This window comes from Cyrtonyx montezumae, unplaced genomic scaffold (assembly GCF_038088225.1).
Source record: "Cyrtonyx montezumae isolate F1298 unplaced genomic scaffold, pur_monq_1.0 scaffold_8, whole genome shotgun sequence".
In the NCBI taxonomy this organism is placed as follows: Eukaryota; Metazoa; Chordata; class Aves; order Galliformes; family Odontophoridae; genus Cyrtonyx; species Cyrtonyx montezumae.
In genome coordinates, this window is record NW_027072089.1 from 48249327 (window position 1) to 48275266 (window position 25940).

Below are 25940 nucleotides of genomic sequence, written 5' to 3' on the forward strand. Positions count from 1 at the left end.
TCAGCAAGGCCTTCGACACGGTCTCCCACAGTATTCTCCTGGGGAAACTGGCAGCTTGTCGTGTGGACAGGTTCACTCTTCTCTGGGTGGAGAACTGGTTGGAGGGCCGTGCCCAGAGGGTAGTGGTTAATGGAGTTAAGTCCAGCTGGCGTCCTGTTACGAGTGGTGTCCCCCAAGGGTCAGTTTTGGGGCCCATCTTGTTTAATATCTTTATTGATGACCTAGATGAGGGGATTGAGTGTACCTTCAGTAAGTTTGCAGATTACACCAAGTTGGGAGGATGTGTCAAACTGCCTGAGGGTAGGGAGGCCCTTCAGAGGGATTTGGATAGGCTGAACAGCTGGGCTGAGCTCAATGGGATGAGGTTCAATAAGACCAAGTGCCGGGTCCTGCACTTTGGCCACAATAACCCCATGCAATGCTATAGGCTTGGGGCAGAATGGCTTGAAGAAGAGAGGAAAAGGACCTGGGGGTGTAGGTTGATGCTCAGCTTAGCATGAGCCAGCAGTGTGCCTGGGTGAACAAGAAGGCCAACAGCATCCTGGCCTGCATTAGAAATAGTGTAGCCAGCAGGAGCAGGGAGGTGATCATCCCCCTGTACTCAGCTCTGGTACGGCCGCACCTCGAGTACTGTGTTCAGTTTTGGGCCCCTCACTACAAGAAGGACATTGAGGCCCTGGAGCGTGTTCAGAGAAGGGCAACAAAACTGGTGAGGGGTCTGGAGCACAAGTCTTATGAGGAGCGGCTGAGGGAGCTGGGATTACTTAGTCTGGAGAAGAGGAGGCTCAGAGGAGACCTTATTGCACTCTACCACTTCCTGAAGGGGGGTTGTGGTGAGGAGGGGGTGGGCCTCTTCTCCCTGATAAATAATGACAGGACGAGAGGGAATGGCCACAAGTTGTGCCGGGGAAGATTTAGATTAGACCTGAGGAAACATTTTTTCTCTGAAAGAGTGGTCAGGCACTGGAATGGCCTGCCTAGGGAGGTGGTTGAGGCACCATCCCTAGCGCTGTTCAAGAAGCGTTTAGATGAGGTGCTAAGGGATTTGATTTAGTAGTTGGGTAGGGATGGTGATAGGAGGATGGTTGGACTAGATGATCTTGTAGGTCCTTTCCAACCTAATGCATCTATGAATCCCATAGTAGCTGATACACTAAAACAGTTCCAGTCCTGCTTTTTATCTTGATTTGCATTTAAAGTAGTGCTTTTCCATAAGAAACTGCTGTAGTAAACTAATGGAATATACTTTCAGATCTAGCATTTAGATTACTTTCTTAATAGGTAAATACAGGTTAGGACCAAATCTTGCGGTTGGGATGCCTGTGGTGGCTAAATCTGCCCAGAGCTGACATCTAACATGAGCCATGGGAGATCTGTGTGTGGCCTTCTGAAGGGGCAGATGAGGCAACTACTGGGTGGTACTATATGCCTATCTTCAGTCAACAGTAGCCTACTCTTTGTTGCTTTTACTGTGCAGTTTGTGTCTATTATGTTCATTGCTATTATTTGTTTGAGCATATCTGTGTTGAATGTAGTGTCCCAGTTAGAATCTTGAGCTGATGTCTCTCTTGCTACATCCCCATTCTGTGATCAAGAGCAGCCACAAAAAGCCAATGCTATTTAGATAGGTACATAGATATGGTTAATAGATATAAAATTTGTGGTACAGCTTTGGCCCTTATTGAAGCCAGTCTCCTGCAATCTTACAAAACATTCTACATGCCAACTTTGTGTAAAACTGCTGAGGCTGATGGTGGAAGAAAAAACATCCCTCATACCTTCTTTAATAAATGCTCTGATTGCAAGTTGTGAGATACAAAATCACCATTTGATTGACAGACTATCACTTATTTGCAATACTTAAATACCCTTTTTTAAATCTCAGTCATTTCTTTGAACCTCTAAATGACAACCAGAAAAAACTGTTGCACATACGTTCCACGTGGATCTCATGGTAACCATTTATATACTTACCCTTTCTATAGACACTTGGATCAGAAAAGCTATTGAAAGGACTACTTAAACAACTATATTACTGCTTGCTTGATTTTGACTATTCAACTTTTGCATCTTTATCTATTGTTTGGGCTAAAGACAGGAAAGTAGATTGGGTTATGTGCATGCGTATACAAGTTTTAAGTAAATATCTGCCAGAAGCTTGATTAATTTCACATCACAACAGAACCTTGATTTCTCTGAAGCGTGCTATATGCTGTGAGTTTCCTTCATCACATTCTAATCCTGTTTAACTGAGTATAGGAAGCAGCGGTCAGTCATAATGTGTTACTAACTTAAGTCAGGTTATTGTGATCGCACAGATCTCACGTAACTTGTTCTTTTAACTTTATCATCTGCAGATTTATATGCAGTCTTGAACTGTCTTCTGTTGTTGTCAATAGTAAGAATATTTCTTGGTGTATATCACTTAATCTTTTAAGTTCTATTCATTTTACAGCAAGCTCTTTTTGATTTATTTCCTCAGTCCACTGAAGTTATTATTTTATTAAATAAAATATTGTGTTAGTTTGGCATGGTTTGTTTTGAGAAATCTATATGCTATGTTATTTACCAATTTATTTTCCTAAAATATTTAGAAATTAGTCTACCCAGAATATGTAATTTGTCTAAATTAAAAAAAAAAAGCATGTTGATTATCCTGGGATATAATATATAATGCTTAAATTGTTCAAAAATAATTCCTGGTGATTCTGATGTTTTTCCTGCAAGTGGAATTAAGCTCTGTGAGTGAATTTCATGAAGCTCTTCTGCCAGGAAAAAAAAAAGTGCTTAAATGCACCTGAAGCACTGTTCCACATAGCTATATTATTTTTAAACTTCATTTTTTAAGCATTGGATTGAAAGGTTACTTTCCTACAAGGAGTGTTATCCATATAGATTTGGCTGCATATTATGAAGTAAAGATGATTGAACATGAGTCCATTTGAAGAGTTTTGATTTTATTTAATAACAAGTAAGAAATTCCTTGGTGTTCTAACCACTGAAGAACAACAAAGACATCAGGAAAGCAAATATGAAGGAGGATATTTGCATTTCATAGAGTTTAAAAATGGAAAATATTCAGAATTTCAATCATAAAAACAACGGTAACCTCAAATTTTTAAAAATTGTCTTCAACAGTCAATTTTACGGTGAAATTCTCCATAAACTTCATTTCTTAAACTGATATTATCTCCCTGTTAAGGAAGTTATTGCTGTTAAAACTGTACAGACCTTAAGAACACAGCTGTGAAAAGTTCTCTGCTACCACAGGATAAAGATTATCTAAATGGTCAGGGCTTCAGATTAAGTGGGAATTTTCCTGTTGGTTGAAGCAGAGCGTACTGTGAGATGATAGCCTTGGAGCAGAGTAAACAAATCTTAAACATATTTTGCAGTAAGCTCAGTGGAAGTTCCTAATCATCTGTAATAATTTTTCTGTGGTTTTGTGTAACACTTTTATCAACAGTTGTAGGTTATTTTCCTTTGATTAAAAAATAAATGAAGTAAGGAAATAAAAATAGTCTGTGTCTGAGTATCCAACAACCTTTTTTTTCTTCTTGCCGTGTATCAGGATTTCTCCTTTCATTTTGCTTCCTTCCACTCCTTTGCCCTGCATTGTTTTAGCATGTAGGTTTAGATCTTGGGGGTATGTATCAGAACTGAATTGAGGGGGAAGTGAATATCTTCTTACAGGATGGACTCTAGCAAATGCAGCATTTTGCAGAAGTTAGCCCGTCAGTGACTTGGAATATTGCATAGGACCTTGAGGTTGTTTGACAGTGCTGAACATGGTACACAAATGAATTGCACTTGTAGTATTTCTAGGAAATTGATTTAAAAACCAAAACTAAAACAGATAAAGGCCTGTATAATATGCATCTTGTAAAAAAGTAAAATAAAAAAAGACTGAAACATCATCAGAATATTTATTTCAGTATTATTTTGATCCATTATTTTTCCAAGCTGAATATAGCCATGACATTGTAAGGAGTAATTCAGAAAGAAAATGAATGTGAAAATGAATCATGAGCACTAAATAGCATAAGCTATGAAACAGCAAATCATACCAGACAAACTGAAATGCGTTGTTTTGATGCATGTGTTGCATTAATTGATGAAGGATACAGAGTGTGTTATCCTTGGAGAGGGAGTGACATAATCACAGTGAAAAGTTCAACATTTTCTCATTTCATTGTAGTTTAAATTTTCCTACTTGCAGATTGTCTACAAATAGCATGGCAGTGTCAAATATACTTTCAAATGTTCAGAAATGTGAGATGAACACAGTTTAGAAAAATGTCAGCGTTCATGTATGTAAAAGGGATCTCCTTGTGTCCTTTTTAAACACAATGGATATATTTTTTTAGTGTTTTTTTTTTTATATGTAGGTCTGTACCTTCCCATTCTTAAAGTGATCTTGCTCGTAATTGTTTATATTTGGTTACTGTGGAACTCAGGATGTGCACTCCCTATGTGCCTTCCTGTGCCTTAAGAGCATTGCATTACTGCAGCCTGTGTATGTAATCAAGCCCAGAAGATGAGATTTAGAGAGAACAAGGAAGGCTGAAAATGAGTTAAAGGGAAATAAGTGAAACAAAGAGAGGCTCAGAGAGCACTGAAGACGGAAGTGCAGAAAGACAGAAGATAACAAGGATCAGTTTAGTACTTAATGAAATGTAGAATTGTTCATACTTACGAACCTTAATGTGACTTAAGCTTCTTATTTGCCATTTCTAGGAATTTTTACTTCTCTGCAAAATGTTAGCAAAGTCTACTTCAGTGGAGTCTTGCAAGACTTGAATCCTTTGCAGATGGCAGACTTTCTATAAGCTTTTGTCGAACAGGTGTTCTGAGGTTGAGATTTAAGAATTTGTCCTCCCCCAACCTTGGTTTGCCCCAAATAGTAAAGTTAGCTGAAACTGGATGAGCAGTACCTACCAAATGGTGTGTAAGGATAAAATGTGAGGTATTTTGCAAAGAACTGAAATGATGAATGTGGCAATCATACTTATTTAACTAATAATTAACAATCTGCTACCTCAGGTCTGTCAAGCACCTCAGCAGCCACAGAAAAGGAAGTGAACAATAGCTGCTTTTCCTCCTTACTGAATTCTTCCTGTATCTTTGTGGGTAGTAGTAAAGTCTGGAGGGCGAATTGATGTTACTCATAACTGTGGGGTGTGGAGTCATGGCTGACTGTTTACAGGCTTACTGGAGAGGAGAGAAGTAGAGAATCTACTAAAAGTAGAGGTTATGGCATAATGAAAGGATCTGTGGAAAAGCTAATCACGAACCTGGGCTTTTAGAGAAAACAACCAACAGAATTATTTACAATTTTAAGTCTATTTTAATTTTTGAGTCTATTTTAAAATAATTTTCAGGCTTTTCCTTCTTGATAGTATTAGTTAGTCTTTTCTAAAAACTCAAAAGTTTTAATTCCAAATCACCCAGCATGTCTGCAGTAATCTTAGCCTCTCTGAAGAAAAAAGTAAATAGTACAGATCTAACATGTAAGTTGTGTAATCAAGATAGCAAAAGAGCAGTTGCCTAGGAAGCTAAGATAACTGGGAGAAATCAATGGTCTTTGCTGTAAGAAAATGTAAGCTAATATCCGTATCTAGAACGTACAGATGAAAAATAGCTACCAGATAGGGAGATGTATGGAATAGTTATACCAGAAGAAATATGGGTTGAGATTTTTGTGAGATGTTGTTCCAGTTAAAAGCTGTCTAGTCACTACTCGCAAATCATCCTTTTTGTTATACTTCAAGCTGAATTCTTCTGATTGGTATAGGAAAATCTGATACAGAAGAATGACTACCTGAAAGAGATGGAAGACATAGATAAAGTTTCCAAATCGCATAAACGAAGTTCTAGTTTTTAAATTTGTTAGGGTGTTAAAAAGATCTCTGATTTCAGAGCACACTTAACTGATCTGCAGATCAATGAGAATTTGTAGGTAGTGAATAGCTTTAGAAATTCTGTCCATTCAAATGTGTAATTTTATCTCCTGGCTGAAAGCTTGGACATTGGATTTTGTTAAAGAACTTTAGTAAGTATTGATTGAATGAAAGAAATTACATATACAGCAATTTCATATATTTTATATGTTCTTGAAGGGTATAAGTTTTGGAGAAGAAATTGCTTTAACTTTAGCAGGATGAGCTTAAGGAACGGAATAATGTGTCCCATTATCTAACAGACAGAAATATTAAGTTTTACTTACTTTTTTGCATGGTGTCTTAAGAGAGGAAAACTAAAGCAGAGTGTCAAATCTGTATTTGAGGCTGAAAGTGAACTAGTTGATCTTAAATAATTTTTTAAGTATCTGACTTGATTTTCTGAAAATCAGAATTGTGGCAGTCTTACTGCTGTGAAACAGGTTTTTCATCTTTTATAGCTTCCTTCCTTTAGCCCTGTAGCTTTTTATCCTGGTATGATTAAAACAGGTGACTAAATATAATGCAAATGCAGCAGTTCAGAGATGCAATTTCCGCTGGTTATCACCTGTCATCAATCTCCAGTTCCCATATGTTGAAAGGATGGTTTTATTTCTAGAAAAACGTTATATTAGCATTAAAAGACTCACACCGCTGTTTTAATGTTTCCAGAGAAGGAAGGTCCGGAGAAAAAGAAAGTGAAAAAGGATGCTGGAAATAAGAAGTCAACACCAGTTAGCATTCTTTTTGGTTATCCACTGTCAGAGCGCAAACAGATGGCACTTCTTATGCAGATGACAGCAAGAGACAACAGTCCAGGTGATCCTACACAGCTAATGCTTCTTTCTTCCTGTTTAATTCTGTCCCCATTAGAATATTATGAACCCAACTGTTGCTTTTTTTTTTTTTTTTTTTACAATTCTTGATTTTTATTGGAAAACTTTTGAATTATTATTAATTCTGGTAAAACTCCATCTTCTGTGAAAGAGTAACTTGCTAAAGCATTCTTGACCTTCTGTATTTGTTGTGTAAATGTTTGCATTATGATAGCTTTAAAAGCTGAAAATCATTTTTTTCCCTTTGATTATTTTACCTCTCAGACACTGTACTGTGAATTTATTTAAACTGAAATGGTATCTATTTTTATTTTCATTTAAAAGGAAACTGAATAATCTCTTCATTATTTAATGTATTTAATGGGGGAGGGAGATGCCTTGCTTTGACTTGGAACTTCAAACTATCTGTGGTCTAGTTGTATATTAAAAAAAAAATCTTGATGGATGATGATGTTCTACAGGTGGTTTTACCAATCTGCATTTAAAAGTGAAAGCCGCATTTTTTATTTTTTTTAAAGCCACATAGCTGTGTCCTGCTGTGTTTAAAACTGTGTGTAGAGAATGGCTAGACAGTTTCATGGCAAGAGGAGGTATATCTTTGTATAGGTCCTTTGACTCTGGAATGTTGTAGGGGAGAATGGCATATTTTTTATTCTCTCATGCTTGGGAGAATAAATTCATTCATATAAAATGCTGGTGATGCTTTGTCTTGTTTTGGAAAAATATTATGCCGGTGTACGTGAACTTTTGTAGTTTGGGAAGGATTAATCTGTTCTTGAAACCTTTTTCAAAAATAGTTAAGACTTTGCAAGGCATCCTTTTTTGCATTGCGAGTAGCCATTGTGTTGATATGTGTGAAGTCAGTCACATGCCTCATTATTCACTAACAATTATAATCTTCAAATGCAAACATTAAAATGAAGCAAAAATACTCTAAGTTTAAATGACCATTTAAAAACTTAACTTGTAGATTCCAACTTGAATCATCCTCTGCAAACAACACCAGCACAAAAGAAAACTTCAAGCTCCTCTTCAAGACAAAAAGACAAAGTGAACAAGAGAAATGAACGAGGGGAAACTCCTTTACATATGGCAGCAATTAGAGGGGATGTTAAACAAGTTAAGGAACTCATCAGTTTAGGTGCAAATGTGAATGTAAAAGATTTTGCAGGTAAGCTTGCGTAACTGTATGAGTTCAAAATTAATGCTGAAGCTATTAAGAGAGGTTTGAGTTGACATGCTGTACACAAATGAAAAAAATATATAAGTTAATTGGAAAGTTTCAATTTATTATTTTTTTTCTGATACCAGTGGTGATACTTGGATCTTACTACGTGGTATCTTATTAATATGGTGTGTTAATATGTGAAGACTTCGGTTGTGGATAGGACATTTCCATACAAAAATGTGTGCATGCTTGCTGAATTTTGAAGGATTATACTAGCCAAAGTCTGTAACTGATAATGGGATTGTAGAACATGTGAAGACAAGCAAAAGCTAACGGTAGTGAAGGTGGTAGCATTATAATGTACATCGTCTTTCTGGAACAGCCAGGATGCACCAAAGCAGAACCCATGTGGGGTAGATTGCAGTTGTCATCTAGGCTTCATACTAGTTTTGGTATTTAAGTATCTGATTTCGTCGCTGATTAATAAACGTTAGGGTAAGCTGTAATCCGTATCATTTTCTTTAGTGCCCTCTATTTGATATTCACTTTTTTTTAGTCTTGTTTTAGTAACCTTTCGATGAAGAAATGTCAGTGCTGCCTGTTTCTTTGTAAGAGCTCCTAAATTATTTTTTAGAACCTGATGGCCAGCTTTTGCCTGTTTTTCTTTTGACAACCTCCTGGTAATTACATTTCTACACATTTTGATTAAAACAAAGAAACAACAACAACAACAAAAACATACCAGAGTAAATGTGAGACCACCTGAGTAATGTCTCCACAGAAGATATAATCTGTAGTTAAGTTCAGTAATTGCCAGTTGTTAATTGGCCAGCTACCAAATGAAATGCGTTTACATACTGAGATAAGTACTTGCTGTTTTACCTTGGCCAGTATTAAAGGACATAAGAAGGAGCCTGGAATATTGGATAGAGATTTATGGCTTTGAAGGGGGTTGAGGTAATTAGGAGGTGTGAAACAGCGAAGGAAAGGATATATCAGAGGATGTAGGATTGTGTGTGAGGTATGAGAGTTACTGTGGGGTTGGGATCTAGGGGGCATCTATAAAAGCTGGGATTCAGTAGATGTTTTTCTCTTAAATGCAAGGACAGCTCCAAAAAAAAATAAAATAGAAACACAAGTGTTAAGAACGCATTATATAAGCAGCATCATGAACTGCTTATAATTGTCTGCTTCTCACCACTAGCCATTGAGCACTGTTTTTTCTTACATTCACAGCAGGAGTAAGTGGATCGTGGGAAAGCAGGGAAATAAGAAAAAGAGCAATTTCATTGGTTAGGGTTATTTTTTTCTTTTTTAAGAAGACTGTGCTCCCAAAATGAAGGATAAAGCTTGAAGAAAAAATGACAAAATTTATGGCATCCTGAGGGAATAAAGAAAATACTGAGAGTACTTGTTGGTATTGTTAACAGGCAGAGCTAGCAGAATAACCAGTTTAGAGGTTTCTATAGTTGTTGCACAATGGAAGCAGAAATATAATGAAGGTCTGAATGAGAATTTTGACTGAAGCTATGGAGCTGTCCAGATGAGCCTGCTCCAGATGCTCAAACTATAAGTCTGAATGGTACTTAGGAGAGTTATGTTCTCTACGGGAATGGTGAGATGAGGTGAAGTTGCAGGTCTCCATCAAGTTAAGAATGATGTGGTATGATTAGCTGACATCAGGAGATTTTTTTGAGATGGACTAAAGTTTTGATTTTAGGTAAGAAACAGGTTGATGGTAACTGAATTCTTGGGGTAACTGAATTTGTATTTGAAGATGAGGCTGCCCAGGACTGCTTTATAGAGGAAGAGAAAGGAAATGGAAGCAGAATCCAGTAGGATCTGTGGAAAATTTGAGAGGGGAGATGAGGATATTCGGGAAAGGCAGACTCATAGAATCACAAGGGAAATAGAAACAGTTCAAAAAGAGATGTTGTGATGAGTTCACCTTTGACCAGCTGCCTGATGCCCATCCATCCATTCTCTAACTGCTCCTTTTTGACGGGACAGTGGAGAAAGGTGAGGAAAAAACATCTTGGATCGAGAAAAAGATCCAGAAAAAGGAAGTTTAATAGGCAAAGCAGAAGCTGCATGTGCAAGCAAAAGAAAAAGGAATTCCTCCTCTACTTTATGATGTCCTGCAACTTCCTGAGAAGTGGACCTCATTATATATAACGGTTGCTTTGGATGATAACTGCTATAACCACAAATATCCCTAGCTTCTTACTGTTTTTGTTGAGGTTTTTATTGCCGGCTACAACTTCATAGATGTGGAATATCGATTTGGTCCAATTGTGTCAGCTGTCTTGGCTGTGTCCCCTCCCAGCTTCTTGCCCACTCCCAGCTTGTTTACTTGGGGGAGAAGGGCAAAGAGAAAGCCTTAACCCTGCAAGCATTGTTCAGCAGTAGGCAAACCGCTCGTGTGTTACCAACACTGTTTACCCACAAATGCAAAGCACAGCACCATATGGGCTGCTATAAGTTAACTTCATAACTTCATGCCAGGCAGACCAGTACAGACATAGAACTAATTTTAGAAGTAGATGAGAACACTTGAGAGCTGATTCTGGAAATAGTTGGGAGCAAGTCATTAGAAGTATCATTCAGAGCACTGGAATAGATGTTTGGGATCAAGTGAGATCATTTCCATTGGTAATCCAAAGTGAGAAGAAGAGGTGGCTGAACTTCAAATTCCTGTACAAAGGAAGAAGTGAAGAAGAAGGGGAAGATTTGAGAAATGAGTCATGAGTGGAGAAAAGTAAGAATTTAGGATGCAGTAAAGTTTAGAGAATTAAGAGTTTTTTAGCTAAGAAGTTGGCAGAACTAAAGGAGGAGAAAATGAATTAGTAATGGAGGAAGTACCCTGCTCATGGAGTATTTGCCAGAACAATATTGCTGTGTGAGAGGATGCGTAAAGGAAACATGCTGAGAGAAAGCCAGGGCTAGTGTTGGCTGGCTAGATATTTTGATGGGATAGAAAAGCGAAGGAGTAAAACACTGAGAAGTATGAACTGTTGAGAGAATTAAGTATGTCATTGTTAGGAGGAAGAAGACAAATGAAAAGATTGGAAGCAGAATAGTGTTTTTGCTGTGGATGAGTGGAAGAAAGGCAAATGTCAAGAGAATGGAAAGAAGCCAGGCAGTGCTAAAAGTGAGTGAACCTAGTGATGATGGGTGAAAAAAATAGTTTATGAAGATCAGGAAGATGTTCTTTACTGTAGAATAAGTTAGAAGCCATATTTTTTGCTGGTGCTGGTTGTTTTTTTTTTTTTGTTTGTTTTTTTTTTTGTGGTGGTTAGTTGCTGATTTTTATTTTTTTCTTTGTTTTTTAAATAAGTGAAAGGTCAGAAGTTGGGTGAAAGATGAAGATGAGGAATTTCCTTAATGAAGGACTAGGTATATCATGGGTTTCTGAACAGAGGTACAAGACCATTACTTACAAAATGCAGAGTTCAAGTCAATAAACTCTTTTGGACTTGCACTGGCTATGTTTTAAAGCAGAAGTTGAATCCCCTTCCAGTTTTGGATGTCGGAAAGTTATTGAAGAACACTCTGGAAGTTCAGGGTATCTATGAAATGGGAGGTATCAAGTGGAGGAGAGGAGATTGAGGTATGGAGAATAGAAAATACAGACTTGTCATTGTCTTTGGTTGATACTCTACTGTGAAAAATGAAGAGCTTCTAAAAATTAGTGATGTGGAAAGAAAAATCTATAGTTAATTGTGAGGGCTGAGGTTGATAAAACATGTGCTTACTAGATGGATGGTGGTACCTTTTTCTGAACTACTCTGAGTGTATTTTGAAGTGTTTCAAGCTCATAGAGATCTTGTACAGGAGAAGGCAAAACCAAACTAGTTCTTAAATTTGAAACTTACATTTACCACTCTTTATTACAGGTTGGACACCACTGCATGAAGCTTGTAACGTTGGTTACTATGATGTTGCTAAAGTCCTGATTGCAGCAGGAGCTGATGTCAACACACAGGGTTTGGATGATGATACGCCACTTCATGATTCTGCTAGTAGTGGGCATAGAAATGTGAGTGTGCTGTGGGAGTAAGGGAAGTAAATAAGTGGACTGAAATGCTCAATCATTAGAACAAATCCCAACTATCCTGACTATTCTCATGGGGTTTTGCAATACTGTTTCTGCTGTACTGGGGACATCTTAAAGCTTTTTTGGTTTTCTTTTCCATCTTGCTTTTCATCATAACTCTATTGCAAGATATTTTCTACCAGTATCTGCTTTCTGACATGTTTCAAATTTCACTTTTACATTTTAAATAGATAACTTAATGATTTTTAAGATATTTATACCATGTAGAATTTTCAGAAATCAAATGTCTCCAAACTATATACTGTGATAAAAAAGAAATATTTTTATATTAATTCATATAGGAATGTAAGATATGCTTTTATTTATAATCTATCCCTCTATATTTCTGATAATAATATATGATATTTTGTATATTATTTTAATCTATTTAATATATGCATATTATAAACAAATCTACATTATAATAATACTATTTATGTATTCTGTTGTACATCATATGTGCAGTTTTACTATTCATACACTTTCTGTATAGGTATTAATATAGCATATATAATTCTGTATATTTTTGTGTCAACCATTTATTTGATTTTTATATAATCAAATATCTTAAAGTTATGCCTTTAAATATATATAGCATAAATGCTACAGTTAATTTTATATGTTCGTCTGTGGAATGTTTCTGGAAACGTTGGAGAAGAGAAATACAGTAATCAGATTTTTAGAATTTGTAGAAGTTTTATTAATGATTTAGTAATGGCTTCTTATGGATATCAAAACAAAAGTGGGTCTTCAGGTAGAGCATGCATGAAATCTCAGACTGTCTCGGTGACATTATGTGTAAAAAAACAAAAACAAAAAAAAAACCCTTTTCTGAAATGCAGTGGAAACTTGTAATATTGCTACATGAAAAACTTGCCCTGTTCCTTAGATTTAAGTGGTTTAAATCTTGCAGGGAGGTGGTGAATTAAGTTCAGAAGAGTAGAGAGCTTGGTAGGTGAGAAACCAGGTGAATTGTTTGAAGTGATGCCTCTAGCAGTGAGAACAAAATGGGCCATGTTGTGTTTCTTTCTGATGTTACTGTATCTGTATAGTTATGGACAACTTTCTTCAATCCTCTCCATTAGCTCTTCTAATGAGCAGATTATGGGTACTTCATCTTCACATTTTAGTTGCTGAAGTCTTCATTTGTGTTACCAACTTTACAGATAGAATTTTGGAATTCATTTTCACATTATCCACCTTTTGTGTCCAGTGGAGGATTTTTACGCTGGTGAATTAATATTTTTGGTAAACCTATATGTTCTTTTATTTAATGCTCCAGATTGTGAAGTTGTTGCTTCGACACGGGGGAAATCCATTTCAGGCCAATAAGCACGGAGAGAGGCCTGTTGATGTCGCTGAAACTGAAGAGCTGGAAATGCTATTGAAAAGGGAGGTACCTATCTCTGATGATGAGGACAGTTGCTCAGGTAAAAGTAGCGATTTCATTGCATACTTTCAAGTGCAGCAATTAATCTGAAATGTAACGGTTTTAATCTTTTGCATAGTGTTAGCTAGGAAGAGTTGCTGCAGTTAGAAAGTGCAATTTTTAAGGTTGTTTTCTACTTTTAGAACTAATTTTCAAATCTTTCTATTGAATTTAATTACCCAAAATGTATTTCCTTTTTTTTTCCTCTCCATTAATTCCTTTCCATCATCCAAATCAACTCTATCTCAGTATACTTTTGTTGGAGAAAAATATGAGATAATGCTATGTTTATTTCATTAGTTTTATTTATGGTATTAATGTTACTTATTTTGTTTTATTAATTTATTTTCTTTGGAGTAGAAAGATGTTCTGAAGAGGTCATCCTGCAAAAAATGTCCTCAAAGTCGCTTCCTATCCTCAGTAGAGGAACTGGGAGCAGGTGTTTCACATGGGTGTAACTTTGTAATGCTTGCTCAGCTAACAAGTTCTTGCCCATGGAGGGAAATCACTGACTCATAAAGTAGACTAGATGGTATCTTGTTTGAGTGGAGGCCGGGATTCTTGACCCCTCTCTTATTTCTGCCAGATCAGGAAAAGCTATCCCATCTTAGGGTGCAGAAAGAACTGTTGTCCCCCTGGAAACAAAAGACTCTTGACCATGAGTAACTTGCTTGAGTGCTATGCAGAAACTTTTCTTCTTCAGAGTCTTCAGGAGTTCAGATTTCTTTCAAGTAAAGTTATGTAAGGAGGTACTCATGCCACACAATTATTAGAGTCGCTTTAGTCTTTTTTTTTTTTTAAGTTTGTCAGGGAAAAGCTTTATATTCACTATTTTGCTATACTTGACACACAAAGTAAGTCATGTTGACTTATGACTTTTTTGCGCTGAAAGAATAGCCTGATGAACAGCAAAGCACAGTCATCCTGTTTTAAGGGATGGTTGTGGCATTTTGCCACAGGATTTGCTAAAGCTTGCCCAAATTATTGATCTCAAGAATATTTTTACATATGCATAATAGAAACTTGCCACTGCTTAGCAACTGTTTCTTTGATGGTTGTCTGTTCAGGGTATTTCTTAGATTCCACAATGTGATTTCCAAGAGAAACAGAACTTTCTCTGCAGCTTCCTAAGGAGTGAAGATTAAGAGTAGAGGTGATCTATCTCCTGTACTCCCACTGCTTTACCTTTTGTCATTCAAGAGGAGCAAGTAAGCTGTCTGATGTATTTGGAATGGGAAAATACTGTTTAGAACAAAGCAAATAAGGACAGGGAACAGAGAAACATCTGCCACCTTACAGGAAAAGGGTGAAGGGAAGGCACGGTCAAGTTGCCAGGAGTGATAAGAATTGAGTAGATGATGCCATGTACAAAAGATAGATGAATAAAAACAGGGGAATAAAAAAACTGATAGCACAAACAAGTAATGTGTTCTGAACGCTATAGATAATACAGAAGCTAATAGGATCTTCTGAGTTCTAGTTTATAGATATTGTGATTCTCTTCCTTTTAAAAAGAAGGAAAAAAAAGGCAAACAACAAAATGATAGATTCAGATGGAAAGACTTGATTTGGAACCTTATTTGGAGGAAACAATGCATCCAGAAATATTTCCGAAAGGTTTTGTAGTACTAATTTTGTCATGATCAGGTGGTGATAACACGGCATATATTTTCTAAAATTTAACTTCAGAAACAGTTGAGAGATTTCCATTGTTCAGATTTTCCATTGTTCAGCTGAACAATCCAACTGAATTCAAGTTCAGCTTGAATTGCAAGTTCAGCTTGCAATTTTGAACTTGCAAATCGACGCTCAGTACAGCATACTCCATGCTGTGCACTTACATACTAGAGACCAGTTGCAGTGAATTAAAGCATAGCAGACTTTAGTCTGTCTACATCAGGTGCTTAAAAATTCATAGGGGCATTTCTTTACACCAGCAACTCTTGAGTCTTTTATGAATAAAAGCTCATCTACTGTTGAAACAAGGTACTTTGACTGAACAGTTCATGTGGAGGAGAACATGATTTAGTTGTTAGAGAGCATAGAGCTAATGAATTCCAAGAGGAATGAGTCATCAACAGAAAAATGCCCTTGAGAAAGAGGTTATGCAGGTACTAACATTAAGGCTGAGGTTAACTAAACTTAAAGTACATTATTTTTATTAGATTGGGATATAAATGGTAATCCATATGCTTACGTACCTGAACGGCACCTGTAAATTGTGATGAACTCATTGTTTTCTCTTTTGATTTTTCTTAAGAAGTTTAATTCTAAAGAGAAGGTGTATTATGTGTTTTGAGGATTTTTCTTCTTTCAGTTGTGCATCTGTGAAACTGATGTCTTGTTTCATGGCCCTTTTGTTTATGTGGTAGACATTTTATGGATACAGGTGAAGATTAAGGGCAGTGTTTTTCATGTATGTTGTTCTGTCTTCAGTCTTATCTGTTTTGCAATTATTTTGAAAAATTCATAATCCTAATTTATAAAAACTAAGAATCTTGCTGCATACAGAAAGCATTAATGGATTTAAGAATGCATATTTAAAGAAATTTGAGGATATTGGTAGGACCTGCACGTTACGAAATCTTTGTATTGGTTTGGTTTAGTTTCTGTGGGAGTAATTTGTAATGCGGTAGGGACTGAAGCAGTCTTGCTCACGTTATTGAATAAGCCACATTCCTAATAATAATAATAATAATAATAATAATAATAATAATAATAATAATAATGTCTTGATATTTTCTGAAAGTTTGCCAATTTTGTCCTGAACTTAACGAGAGAGAATATTCCATTGACATTCAACTAATTTCTGTTTTTCTCCATCTAGATTCGGAAGAAGCTCCATCTGTAAATCCTTCCAGTGTAGAGGGGAATGTCGATTCAGAAGTGGAAAAGGACTCTGTAGCCAATGGCAGCAAACAGGTTGTTCACAGTAAAGCACCACATCCACCTGCTCTTGATGAATATGAGTTTAAAGATGATGATGAAGATGAAATGAAGAAAATGATTGATGACAGGCATATTCTAAGAAAAGATGTAAGGAAGGAGGATGAAACAGAAGCTGAAAAGAACAGCTTATTTGTGAAACAAGAAAAAGTTTCCTTTTCAAAGTCACTTAAAAGCAAGAAACAGAAGCCATCTAGAGTTTTGTATTCAAGTTCTGAAAGCTCAGATGAAGAAGTACTCCAGGACAAGAAAATAGTCTCTCCTTGTTCTGTTTCAGAGACCTCAAGTTCTGATGTAAGAGTGAAGAAAGAATGCGTTGTTACCAATGAACACAAGCAAAAAGGCAAAGTTAAAAAGAAAGTTAAAAATCAAAGTAAAAATAAAGAGAATCAAGAGCTAAAACAAGAAAAAGAAAATGCTAGAGTAACAAATATAGGTGCTTCTGGGTTAGATTCTTTAGATAAAGCTAGAGATGAAGAAACGTTTAAGAAGTCTTTCAGCCAAAAAGAAGACTCTTCTTTACATCTATTTCATATTGCTGCTGGCAAATCTCCTAAGCATCCCTGTGGATTAAGTGAAAAGCAAGCAACAGCATTAAAGCAAGAAAACACCAAAACTTGCTTGTCACCAGGAGGCTCTGAAATAACATTGCAACCCGAATTAGTTCGGTGTGATCACAGTGCTGACTCTGATTATCTAGTAGAAAGCTCTAGTGGCAAATGTTGCAAGCATAAAGAAAAAAGCAAGCACCATCAGAAAGATTTTCAGTTAGAATTTGGTGAAAAATCTAGCCCTAAAATTAAAGATGAAGATAATAGTCCAACATTTGAGAATTCGGAGTATACTCTGAGAAAGATTGACAAGGAAGGTAAAGCACTTAAAAAACATAAAGTAAAGCACAAAGAAAGGGAAAAAGATAAGGACAAGAAGGAACAGGATGGAGAAAAGGAAAAACATAAACATAATGCCAAGGAGGCCCAAAGAAGTATTGAGTTTGACAGAGAATTTTGGAAAGAAAATTTTTTCAAAACTGATGAAACTGAAGATACGCTGTTAACTATAGAACATGAGACTCTTCCTTCAGACAGAAAATTAAAGTTGGAAAAAACTGTGGCAAAAGAAGACAGATTAGCTAAGGAGAGACAGTTCTACAAGGAGAGAAATGCTAGAGAGGAGAAAGAGAAGAACAAAAAGGAAAATGAGAAGTTCCTTAAGGATGAAAAAATAAGAGATACAAAAGAAGAAAAAGAAACTATACTTGCAGATAAAGAAATGGAATTGTTCTGCTTGAGCGTTAAAGATGACACAGTCAGCATGCACTTATTAGAAAAAGAAACAGATACTGAAAAGCATGAAAGGAATTTAAAGGAAAATAAGGAAAAACGAACCTCAGCCAAAGAAAAAGATGTTGAGAAGACAGAAAGAAGAAATGGAGAAAAAGAGAAAAAAATAAAACATGAATGTAAAACGGAGAAAGCAGAAGTAAGTGAAAATATAGAGAAAGTAAAGGAAAAGACCAATTTTCAGCAAGCTGAAAGATGCCATAAGGAAAACGATAAAATAAAAAGTGCAGGTACTTTTAAGAAACTTGATGACAAAGAAAAAAATAAAGAAAAGACAGAAAAGAAGCACGACAAAGAAAAGGTAGAGAAAGATAGACATTTGTCTGACAGCAAGGAGAAACACTGTATTGAGAGAAAAGTCAAACAGTCTGAAAAAGAATCTGAATATACTAAGTCAGAAAGAAGTAGAACTAAAGACAAGGAAAAGGAACCTGAAAGAAGAGACAAATCCAAAGACAAAGAGAGCTCAATGGTAGTGAACTCAAAACACGTGCAAGAAGAAAGAAGATGCAACATTACTGACAGTAACAAGTCGATGCATGACAAATTGACATCTTTGAAAGAAAAGCAAAAAGGCGATTTCTTGAAAACTCCAGATGGTAGAGAGAAGGATAAAAAAGATAAAGACATAGACAGATACAAAGAGAGAGACAAACATAAACAACATCAAAGTAGTTTACTTAAACTAAAACTGGAACATGAGAAACTTAAGCCTAAAACATCTCCTGCACCAAAGGATGCTAGACCTAAGGAAAAAAGATTAGTCAATGATGATTTAATGCAAACTAGTTTTGAAAGAATGCTTAGCCTTAAAGATCTGGAAATTGAGCAGTGGCATAGAAAACACAAAGAAAAAATAAAACAGAAAGAGAAGGAACGTTTACGAAATCGCACTTGCTTGGAACTTAGCAAGATGAAAGAAAAACCAAGACAGTCCTTACCTGAAGTAAAACACAAAGAGCTTACTCGTTCAAAAAGCTCAGAGTTGCCAGATTTTTGCGTGAAGGAGAAACAGCAGAAAGAAGCTACGAGTAGTAGATCCCAATCAGTAGATACAAGAAATGTAAACGTTATAAAGTCCTTATTGGTTTTGGATAATTTAAATAAATCCCCCAAATCTGAAGGTGAAAAGTTAAGTCTGAGCTCCAGATCAGTGTCTGTTTCAGTTGCAAGTTCTGAGGATTCCTGCCATACCACAGTAACTACTCCAAGGCCTGCAATGGAATATGACTCAGGTTTTGTGCCAGAAGGCGCTGATTCCCAAATATCTTTTTCACAATCACCGTTTCTGCCAGCTGCCAAATCACCAGCCCTTCTTGAAAGAGAGACCGATGGTGTTGCCGAGTTGCCTGATCGGATGAAGCCACCTTTTGCAAACAGGCTTCCACCAGCATACATCAGATCGGCATCTTTTGAAGACTTCAAACTGGTTTTAAATGAGTGTAGGCCTGTTGTAGAGGTACGAAGATGCAGTATGCCTGCTGCTGTTTCTGAACATAGCAAACAGCCTCGAATATCAGAAGAAAATAGCCAGAATGCTCAGATGTCAGCTCAGACTTATCCCAGCACTTCTCCTAAACCAGAACTACCGAGTAGCATGATCGAAAGAGATATTCAGAGCAGTTTTTCTGGTTTGCAGTCATCTCCAACTGGAGCTGTTAGCAACAAGCAGGTAACAGTGGCTACAAGTACCATTAAAAATATTGCTCATCAGATGAGTCCCTCAGAAGAATATAATATTCATTTAGAACCATGTAGTCAAAGTGGTATGACTCAGCAAGCTAAAACTTGGGATGTGCCTTTTGACAGACTTAATTCAATAAATAATGAGTATAGCAGCTCAGGTTGTGATGTATCAGAGCAAGATGCTAATAATTTTGTAGCGATGCGTAGTTCTGAAAACAGGACATTAAAAGAGCAAAGAGTAGCTGAATATTTGCCTCAGCCTGCTGAGATCAAGGGGAATTCCAGTACTCAAGAATCTGCATCATTTTTGCCTTCGCAGTCACCTTGTTCCTTACCTATCCAGCCACTTCAGGATGGATCTAAACACGTTTCTTTACCAGGCATTAGCAGTCAAGATTCCTTATTTGTACAACAGGGTCTAGTTCAAACTGTAAGTTCTGCCTTGAATACAGATGCTAGTAGTACCAGAGAGGCGGAAAATGTTTTCATCCCTTCCAACATGAAGAAGGCTGATGCACCTCATGCTGCATATTCTGAGAGCTCTGCGAAGGATTTTTCACAGAGCTGTGAAAGGGTGAATGATTTACCTGTGGTACTGTTAGAAAAAGATATTCCTGAATCTGATGGCAGTTCACAATTAAGTGTAAATTCGTATGCCTTCAGTAAAATTTTTTGCAAAAATACTCGGGCTGAAGTGGATGGTAACACAGTGGAAACTTCGAACATCAGAAATGAGAAAGACCAGCAAGAAAATTTGATTTCAGTGCATGTTAACAATAAAGCCGACACTGATCTCTGTGATCTACGTTCGGCAATGTCAAAGGGAATTATGAACGATTCATCTGATAAAAAGCCCTGCACTGCCGATGGAGAGGATGTATTGACAGATGATGCACCGCAGTACCCTTTATCTAATTCAGAAAATAGTTCACATGAGATTATACAGGAAGAGATGCATAAATACAGTCAAGTAGTTAAACTAGAGGAAGAAGTTGCTGAGGATCAGAAGGTGGAACAGCAAGAAGCACCTCAAAGAATCACCAGAAATAGAGCAAATGTGCTGGCAAACCTGGGCAAGCAGAATCCTGTTGGCTGCATGCAGGCACTAGAAAAAGAGTCTGAATTGTTAGCATCTATGAAAGGAAGGATTAGGTTAACTGAAGATGATGATAATCAGGTACATCATCCACGTAAAAGAAAAGTGTCTCGTGTACCTCAGCCTGGGCAAGTGAACCCTTCTTTACTGCAAGCTAAAGAGAAAACCCAGCAGTCACTGGCAGCTGTCGTTGATTCTTTGAAACTTGAAGAGATCCAGCCATACTGCTCTGAGAGAGCAAATCCATATTTTGAATACTTGCACATACGAAAAAAAATAGAAGAGAAGCGTAAATTACTGTGCAGTGTTATTCCTCAGGCACCTCAATATTATGATGAATACGTGACCTTCAACGGATCATATCTACTGGATGGCAATCCCTTGAGCAAGATATGCATTCCAACTGTAAGTACTGTGTTCTTTAAATATACAGTTCAAGGAAAGACATTTGTTGTTTTTTTATTATTATTTTTGTGACTTTCTTATTCAGAAGCAAGTTAGGAAGAATACCAGAGCTGAAAATCTTAAGTTGAAATAGGTCAAATTAACATTTACTAGTAATGTCACATTTAAAAGCACCATTTGATGGAAATTGAAGCAACAGTGTCAAAGAAGAAAAACCATCATGTATAAAGTCTGTAGAAGACACAAATAATTTGAAGGATTTGCTACCATAAAACCTACATTTTTAAAACTGGAGTAGCTGTTAGAACTTCCCCAAATTTCTACCAGCAATAGTGTGGTTAACACTAGTTATTCAAACCTGTTTTATTGGGAGAGTGGTAGAGGTGCAGTGCTTTAAGATCTTAAGTCTATTGCTAATGTTTTAAGCAGGAAAGTGCCTGCTAGCTGTTGCAGTCTCTCCTTAATACTCACCAAAGCAGTGAATATAATATGCTGCATCCCAGCTGTTGTTGTCCTTCAATTTAAAGTGTTCTGAATTTTACTTAATGTGAAGTTCTTTCTGTTGAAGACCGTCTGTAGTTCAGGGACACTTGTTTAGTCCTAAGCCCTATATAGCTCTGGTGGGCATATTCCTTATGGCAGCTGTGAAAGAAGCCTGCAATTTGGGAGTCCTCTGGGCTGTATAGCACAGAATTGGCTGAAGTGCAGTTAATAACACTCTTTACTGTGGCAGTACACCTCAAGGTATGCAACAGTAACTCGATTACTGCTGGTCTCAGTTTTGAAGTCTGTACAGTCAGGGTAATGCTTGGATCATGCTTCCTTCGTTTGTTCTCAGCACACCTGTGCTTGTTGCTCTAGGTGGAGGAGAGGGAGAAGACCCAATACATGGTGCATTGGGTGGTTTGGTTTTCTTTTTGCTAGCCACCTTGAAGTATTGTTGCTCCTGGGAGTAGAAGGTGGTTTTCTGGTTTTCATCTGGTGTACTTTAACTGCTTGGGCACCCACAGTTAACCTTGTCCAGTTCTGAGGTAGAAAGAGCTTGAACCTGTTTGAATGGTTTAAGTTGATACACTTAATTGAAGTAGTGTGAGATCACATACTTGCTTACCTATAGTTGTTTGGCTGACATAGCTTGATAATGTCAGAATTCCATAGTATTTTATTGTATGTTCATTACTTAGGATTGTCAAGTTAAGGAAAAGCCTGAATTTAGGAGGATTAGGGAGAATATTGTAATCCCTTGATAGCAAAAATGTCTGCTAAGTTGAACTGATTGTGCATGTGAAATCGCACTCTAAGCGCACTGTTTTCAGTCTCTGTATTTTTGAATGGACTAGTCGCTCCGTTGATTCACAGAAGATTGCATTGATTAAGCAATGAACACAAATTTAATGTATAAAAGAACGTTTTAAAATCTGTGTTTGTTTTGTTCCAGAGGTAGTCACTGTTACTGTGGAAGCTCTTTCCTCTCATTTTTCTCCCCACTATATACACCCCCATGTCTGCTCAAGAGTGTGTGTATCTTTTAACGCTGAATTCTCTCCGATGGGAACTGATGGATTTATTTGAAATTAGGAAGTTAGCTGTACGAGAACTATGGGAGGAAAGATCGTGGAAAGATTACTATTTTATTTGATCTGCAGGTGACCTAGGATGTACCCTAAACTTTGCTACAGTGTACCAGATCTTCCTTGGTCTAGAAATCTTTCTCAGTAGTTGTTTCAGCTTTTGTAGTGCCTCTTTATCACCAGAAGCAGAAGTGTATTTTTTTTTTATAGCAGCTATTGAGCATGTTGAGCATGCAGTTTCCAAGCTACAACTTACTGATCCGGCATCAAACTTCAGCGCTTAATTTGGCATTGTTGGGAAATAAAGAAGTGCTGTTTATATTTTTCAATGGCTCTTCCACCCTGGCAATAAGTTCATTTCCCTGTCACAAATTACACAAGTAGAATGAACTGGGTATCTAAGTACTGCCTCATACCTCCATCCTGTCTCTCTGACTGTGTAATAGCAATTCTCTAGTTCATGAGAATGAATTTAGAGGATTGTGTAGTGCAGTTTCTTAGGTAACTTATGCCCAGTGGAATATTAATCACAGAATCCCAGCATGGCTGAGGCAGGCAGGACCCTCTGCATCCCCCTGTCCCAGTCCTGCTGCAGTAGGGCCACCCAGAGCAGGGTGCCCAGGCCCACAGCCAGGCAGCTTCTGGAGACCTCCAAGGAGACCCCACAGCCTCTGGGCAGCCTGAGCCACTGCTCCGTTACCTGCACAGCACAGAAGTGCTGCTGGTGCTCAGAGGGAACCTCCTGCATTCTGGTTTGTGTCCGTGGCCTCTTGTGCTGCTACTGGGCAACACTGATAAGAGTGTAGCTCAATCCTCTCTGCACCCTCCCTGCAGCTATTGCTGAGATTCCTCTTAGCTGTTTCTTCTCCAGGCTGAATAGCTCCATGTCTGTCAGCCTCTCCTCATAGCGGAATATTCCAGTCCCTTCTTCATCACTGTGGTCCTTTGTAGATCTGTCTCTAGTATGTCCATGTCCCTCTTGAACTGCAGAAACACAGAACTGGACACAGCACTCCAATTGTGGCCTCGCCAGTGCTGCTGGCAGCACTTGCCATGATGCAGCCAGGATTACCATTAGTCTTCTTCACAGCAAGGGCACTTTGCTGCTTCATGTTTAACTTGGTGTTCACCAGCACCCCCTGTTCCCTAGGCTGCTTTTCAACTGGGCAGCCCCAACACATTCCAGTGCCTGAGATTGCTCCTTTCCAGGTGCAGGACTCTGCACTTCTTGCTGAGTTTCATGAGGTTTCTACCAGTCCATTTCTCCAGCCTCTCCCTCTGGATAGCAGCAGCACCTTCTGGCATATCAGCCACCCTCACAGTTTTGAGTCATTTGAGTGCAAATGACTCTGCATAATGTAATATGCAACAATAAAATGACCTTTCTGTTGGGATTGTTTTTATGTTTTTCCTTAAGTGGTCCTTTAATGATTCTCTGTTAACCTGATTTTTGCTTCACTCGTAGGTAGGAAGATAGATATTTGTTCTGAAGTTATTATTCTATCACTGTGTGAACATCTTCAAGAAGAAAATGTATTTAGCTCTGATGCTCTGAGGTTCAGAATAGTTCATGTAATGCACTGTACTCTGCACTAAAGTTTTAATGATACACTGTTGTTTATCTGATGAACTTCAAACATCCTGTAGGCGGGAACCAGGAGATGGTGCGTTCAAGTTTGATTTTTCATTACTTCGTTTATATACTGTAATTTATGATCCATATCACCTGAGGTTGCTGTAGTGATAGTCACATGTAAATTGTGGCTTCCCTCTGCCAGTGCAAATATAAGACAATGACATCAGGTCAGTCCAAAACAGAAGGAAATACCTGAATGACTTAAGAAGAAATTTAATTCATACTTAGCTATGGTGTCTCTGGATTGCTACATCAGTGTGCTCAGGGGGGTTCAGTCAGCTTTGTTTGTACTGCCTCCTGAAGAGAGAGCCCAAATTTATACATTTGCAGCTTCCCCTGGAAGTTATCTAACGGACGGGTTTCCAATAAATGGAATTCTGTCTGGTCTGTCTGACACTGCTGGAAAAACATGATAAAACTCATGTTAGTGATGTTATCAAATACTTCCCAAATAAATTTGATGTTAAGCAGCAGTGTAGGCCAGTTGGCTTAGATAGCAAGAGGGATGCATGAAAGTAATCTTGTAACCGCTGTGTGTGTGTGAATCTGTGGCAGTGCTCTTGTAACAATGACAAATGAGAATTGCAGGTTTACAGTGTGAAGAGTTGGTATTCTTGCTGATCCAAAGGACACAAAATGTGCAGGGAACTTGACATTTATTTTCATGTGCTGGAGACGTTGCAGATACACCTTGATCCCTAGTTATTACCAAACAAAACTACTCAGGAGGCTGCCTTCTAGTGCAGTGGAGCAGTTGAAGGGCTGAAGACAATTGATTTTTGCTTGTTTGCTCAGGATTAGAGAATACATGAGAAGGCAGAGGTCATTTGTCCTCTCGTGTTCTGTACGGGGCCTGAGCCCCTTAAAAAACTTGTTTGACAACTTACTCTTGTTTAACAAGGAACAGGCCCCTTTTTCCTTGTGGCACCCAGTTTTGTGCTCTGTTCTTGTGTTTCCAGCATACTCTTTTCCCTACATGTGCTTTGTTGCCTCGTTCCTGACAGTCTCTTTGACTCAGAGATCAGTGAGGCTCTTCTGGCTGTCCTCAGTTTCCCTCAAAACCTTTTATTTCAGTTTCCCTTCAGGCTACAAAGATTATTTCTTCTGTCCAAATCTAGCATTGGTTCCCAGTCTGGGATTTCCAGTAGGTGGTGTTAGACTGCTGGGATTTGTTCTGCAGAGTTGGGTAGCTGAAGCTCTTCCAAGAAGAGAGGAAGAATATACTGTTTGGGAAAAGTACAGTAAACAGTCCAGTACTTAGTTTAACATTTTTGAAGGCAGCAATAAAACTTACTGGAGCCAAGTGTTTATAAATTTGTACAGAGGCTGTAGTAATCTCTGAGGTCGGAAGAACCTTTTGTTGCTTTTCATACTGCTAACAGTGTTTGAAGAGAATAGCTCTGGGGTATTCGGGGTTCAGCTTTTGCTGGAAGGCCACAATTACTGCAATTTAGAAGCCCTTAATTCAGGGCAGTTACTTCTAGCATGGTTGAATCCCTAGAACATATACTTAATTTGTGAAAGCAAGAAACAAAATTTTAGTTTTGAAACAGAATCAAGGCACAGTTAATCGACATCAGGAACTATTCTAAAGAAATCTCAGTCAGCAAGAGCTTAACTTCAGTGCTGTTTGATTTACAGTTTTAGGCTGCCACCTGCTGCTTGAAACAAATTTTTGTGCCGTGGATTTTAGTGATAGAGGCTACTGAAGAGCTGCTAATTGCTAGATTGGCTGAAACTTTAATTTTCTTTTTGAGTGTTGGTTAGAAAATGTATCTGTTGGCAATCA

The 25940-nt window shown here is 37.7% G+C and overlaps 1 protein-coding gene across 7 annotated transcripts in view; it reads left to right on the forward strand.

The window, feature by feature from the left end:
• The window catches only part of ANKRD12 (ankyrin repeat domain 12), a 73930-nt gene that overhangs the window by 32908 nt on the left and 15082 nt on the right, over positions 1–25940 (forward strand). For all 7 annotated transcript variants that reach the window (XR_010623218.1, XR_010623217.1, XR_010623219.1 and 4 more), the window contains 5 exons: positions 6612–6758; positions 7746–7946; positions 11840–11982; positions 13322–13469; positions 16296–20944. Coding sequence is in view for 4 of the 7 variants with exons in the window: in XM_065753698.1 (XP_065609770.1) it covers positions 6612–6758; positions 7746–7946; positions 11840–11982; positions 13322–13469; positions 16296–20944 (5288 nt within the window). In the remaining 3 variants the exon portion in view is untranslated. The remainder of the gene's footprint in view (positions 1–6611; positions 6759–7745; positions 7947–11839; positions 11983–13321; positions 13470–16295; positions 20945–25940) is intronic.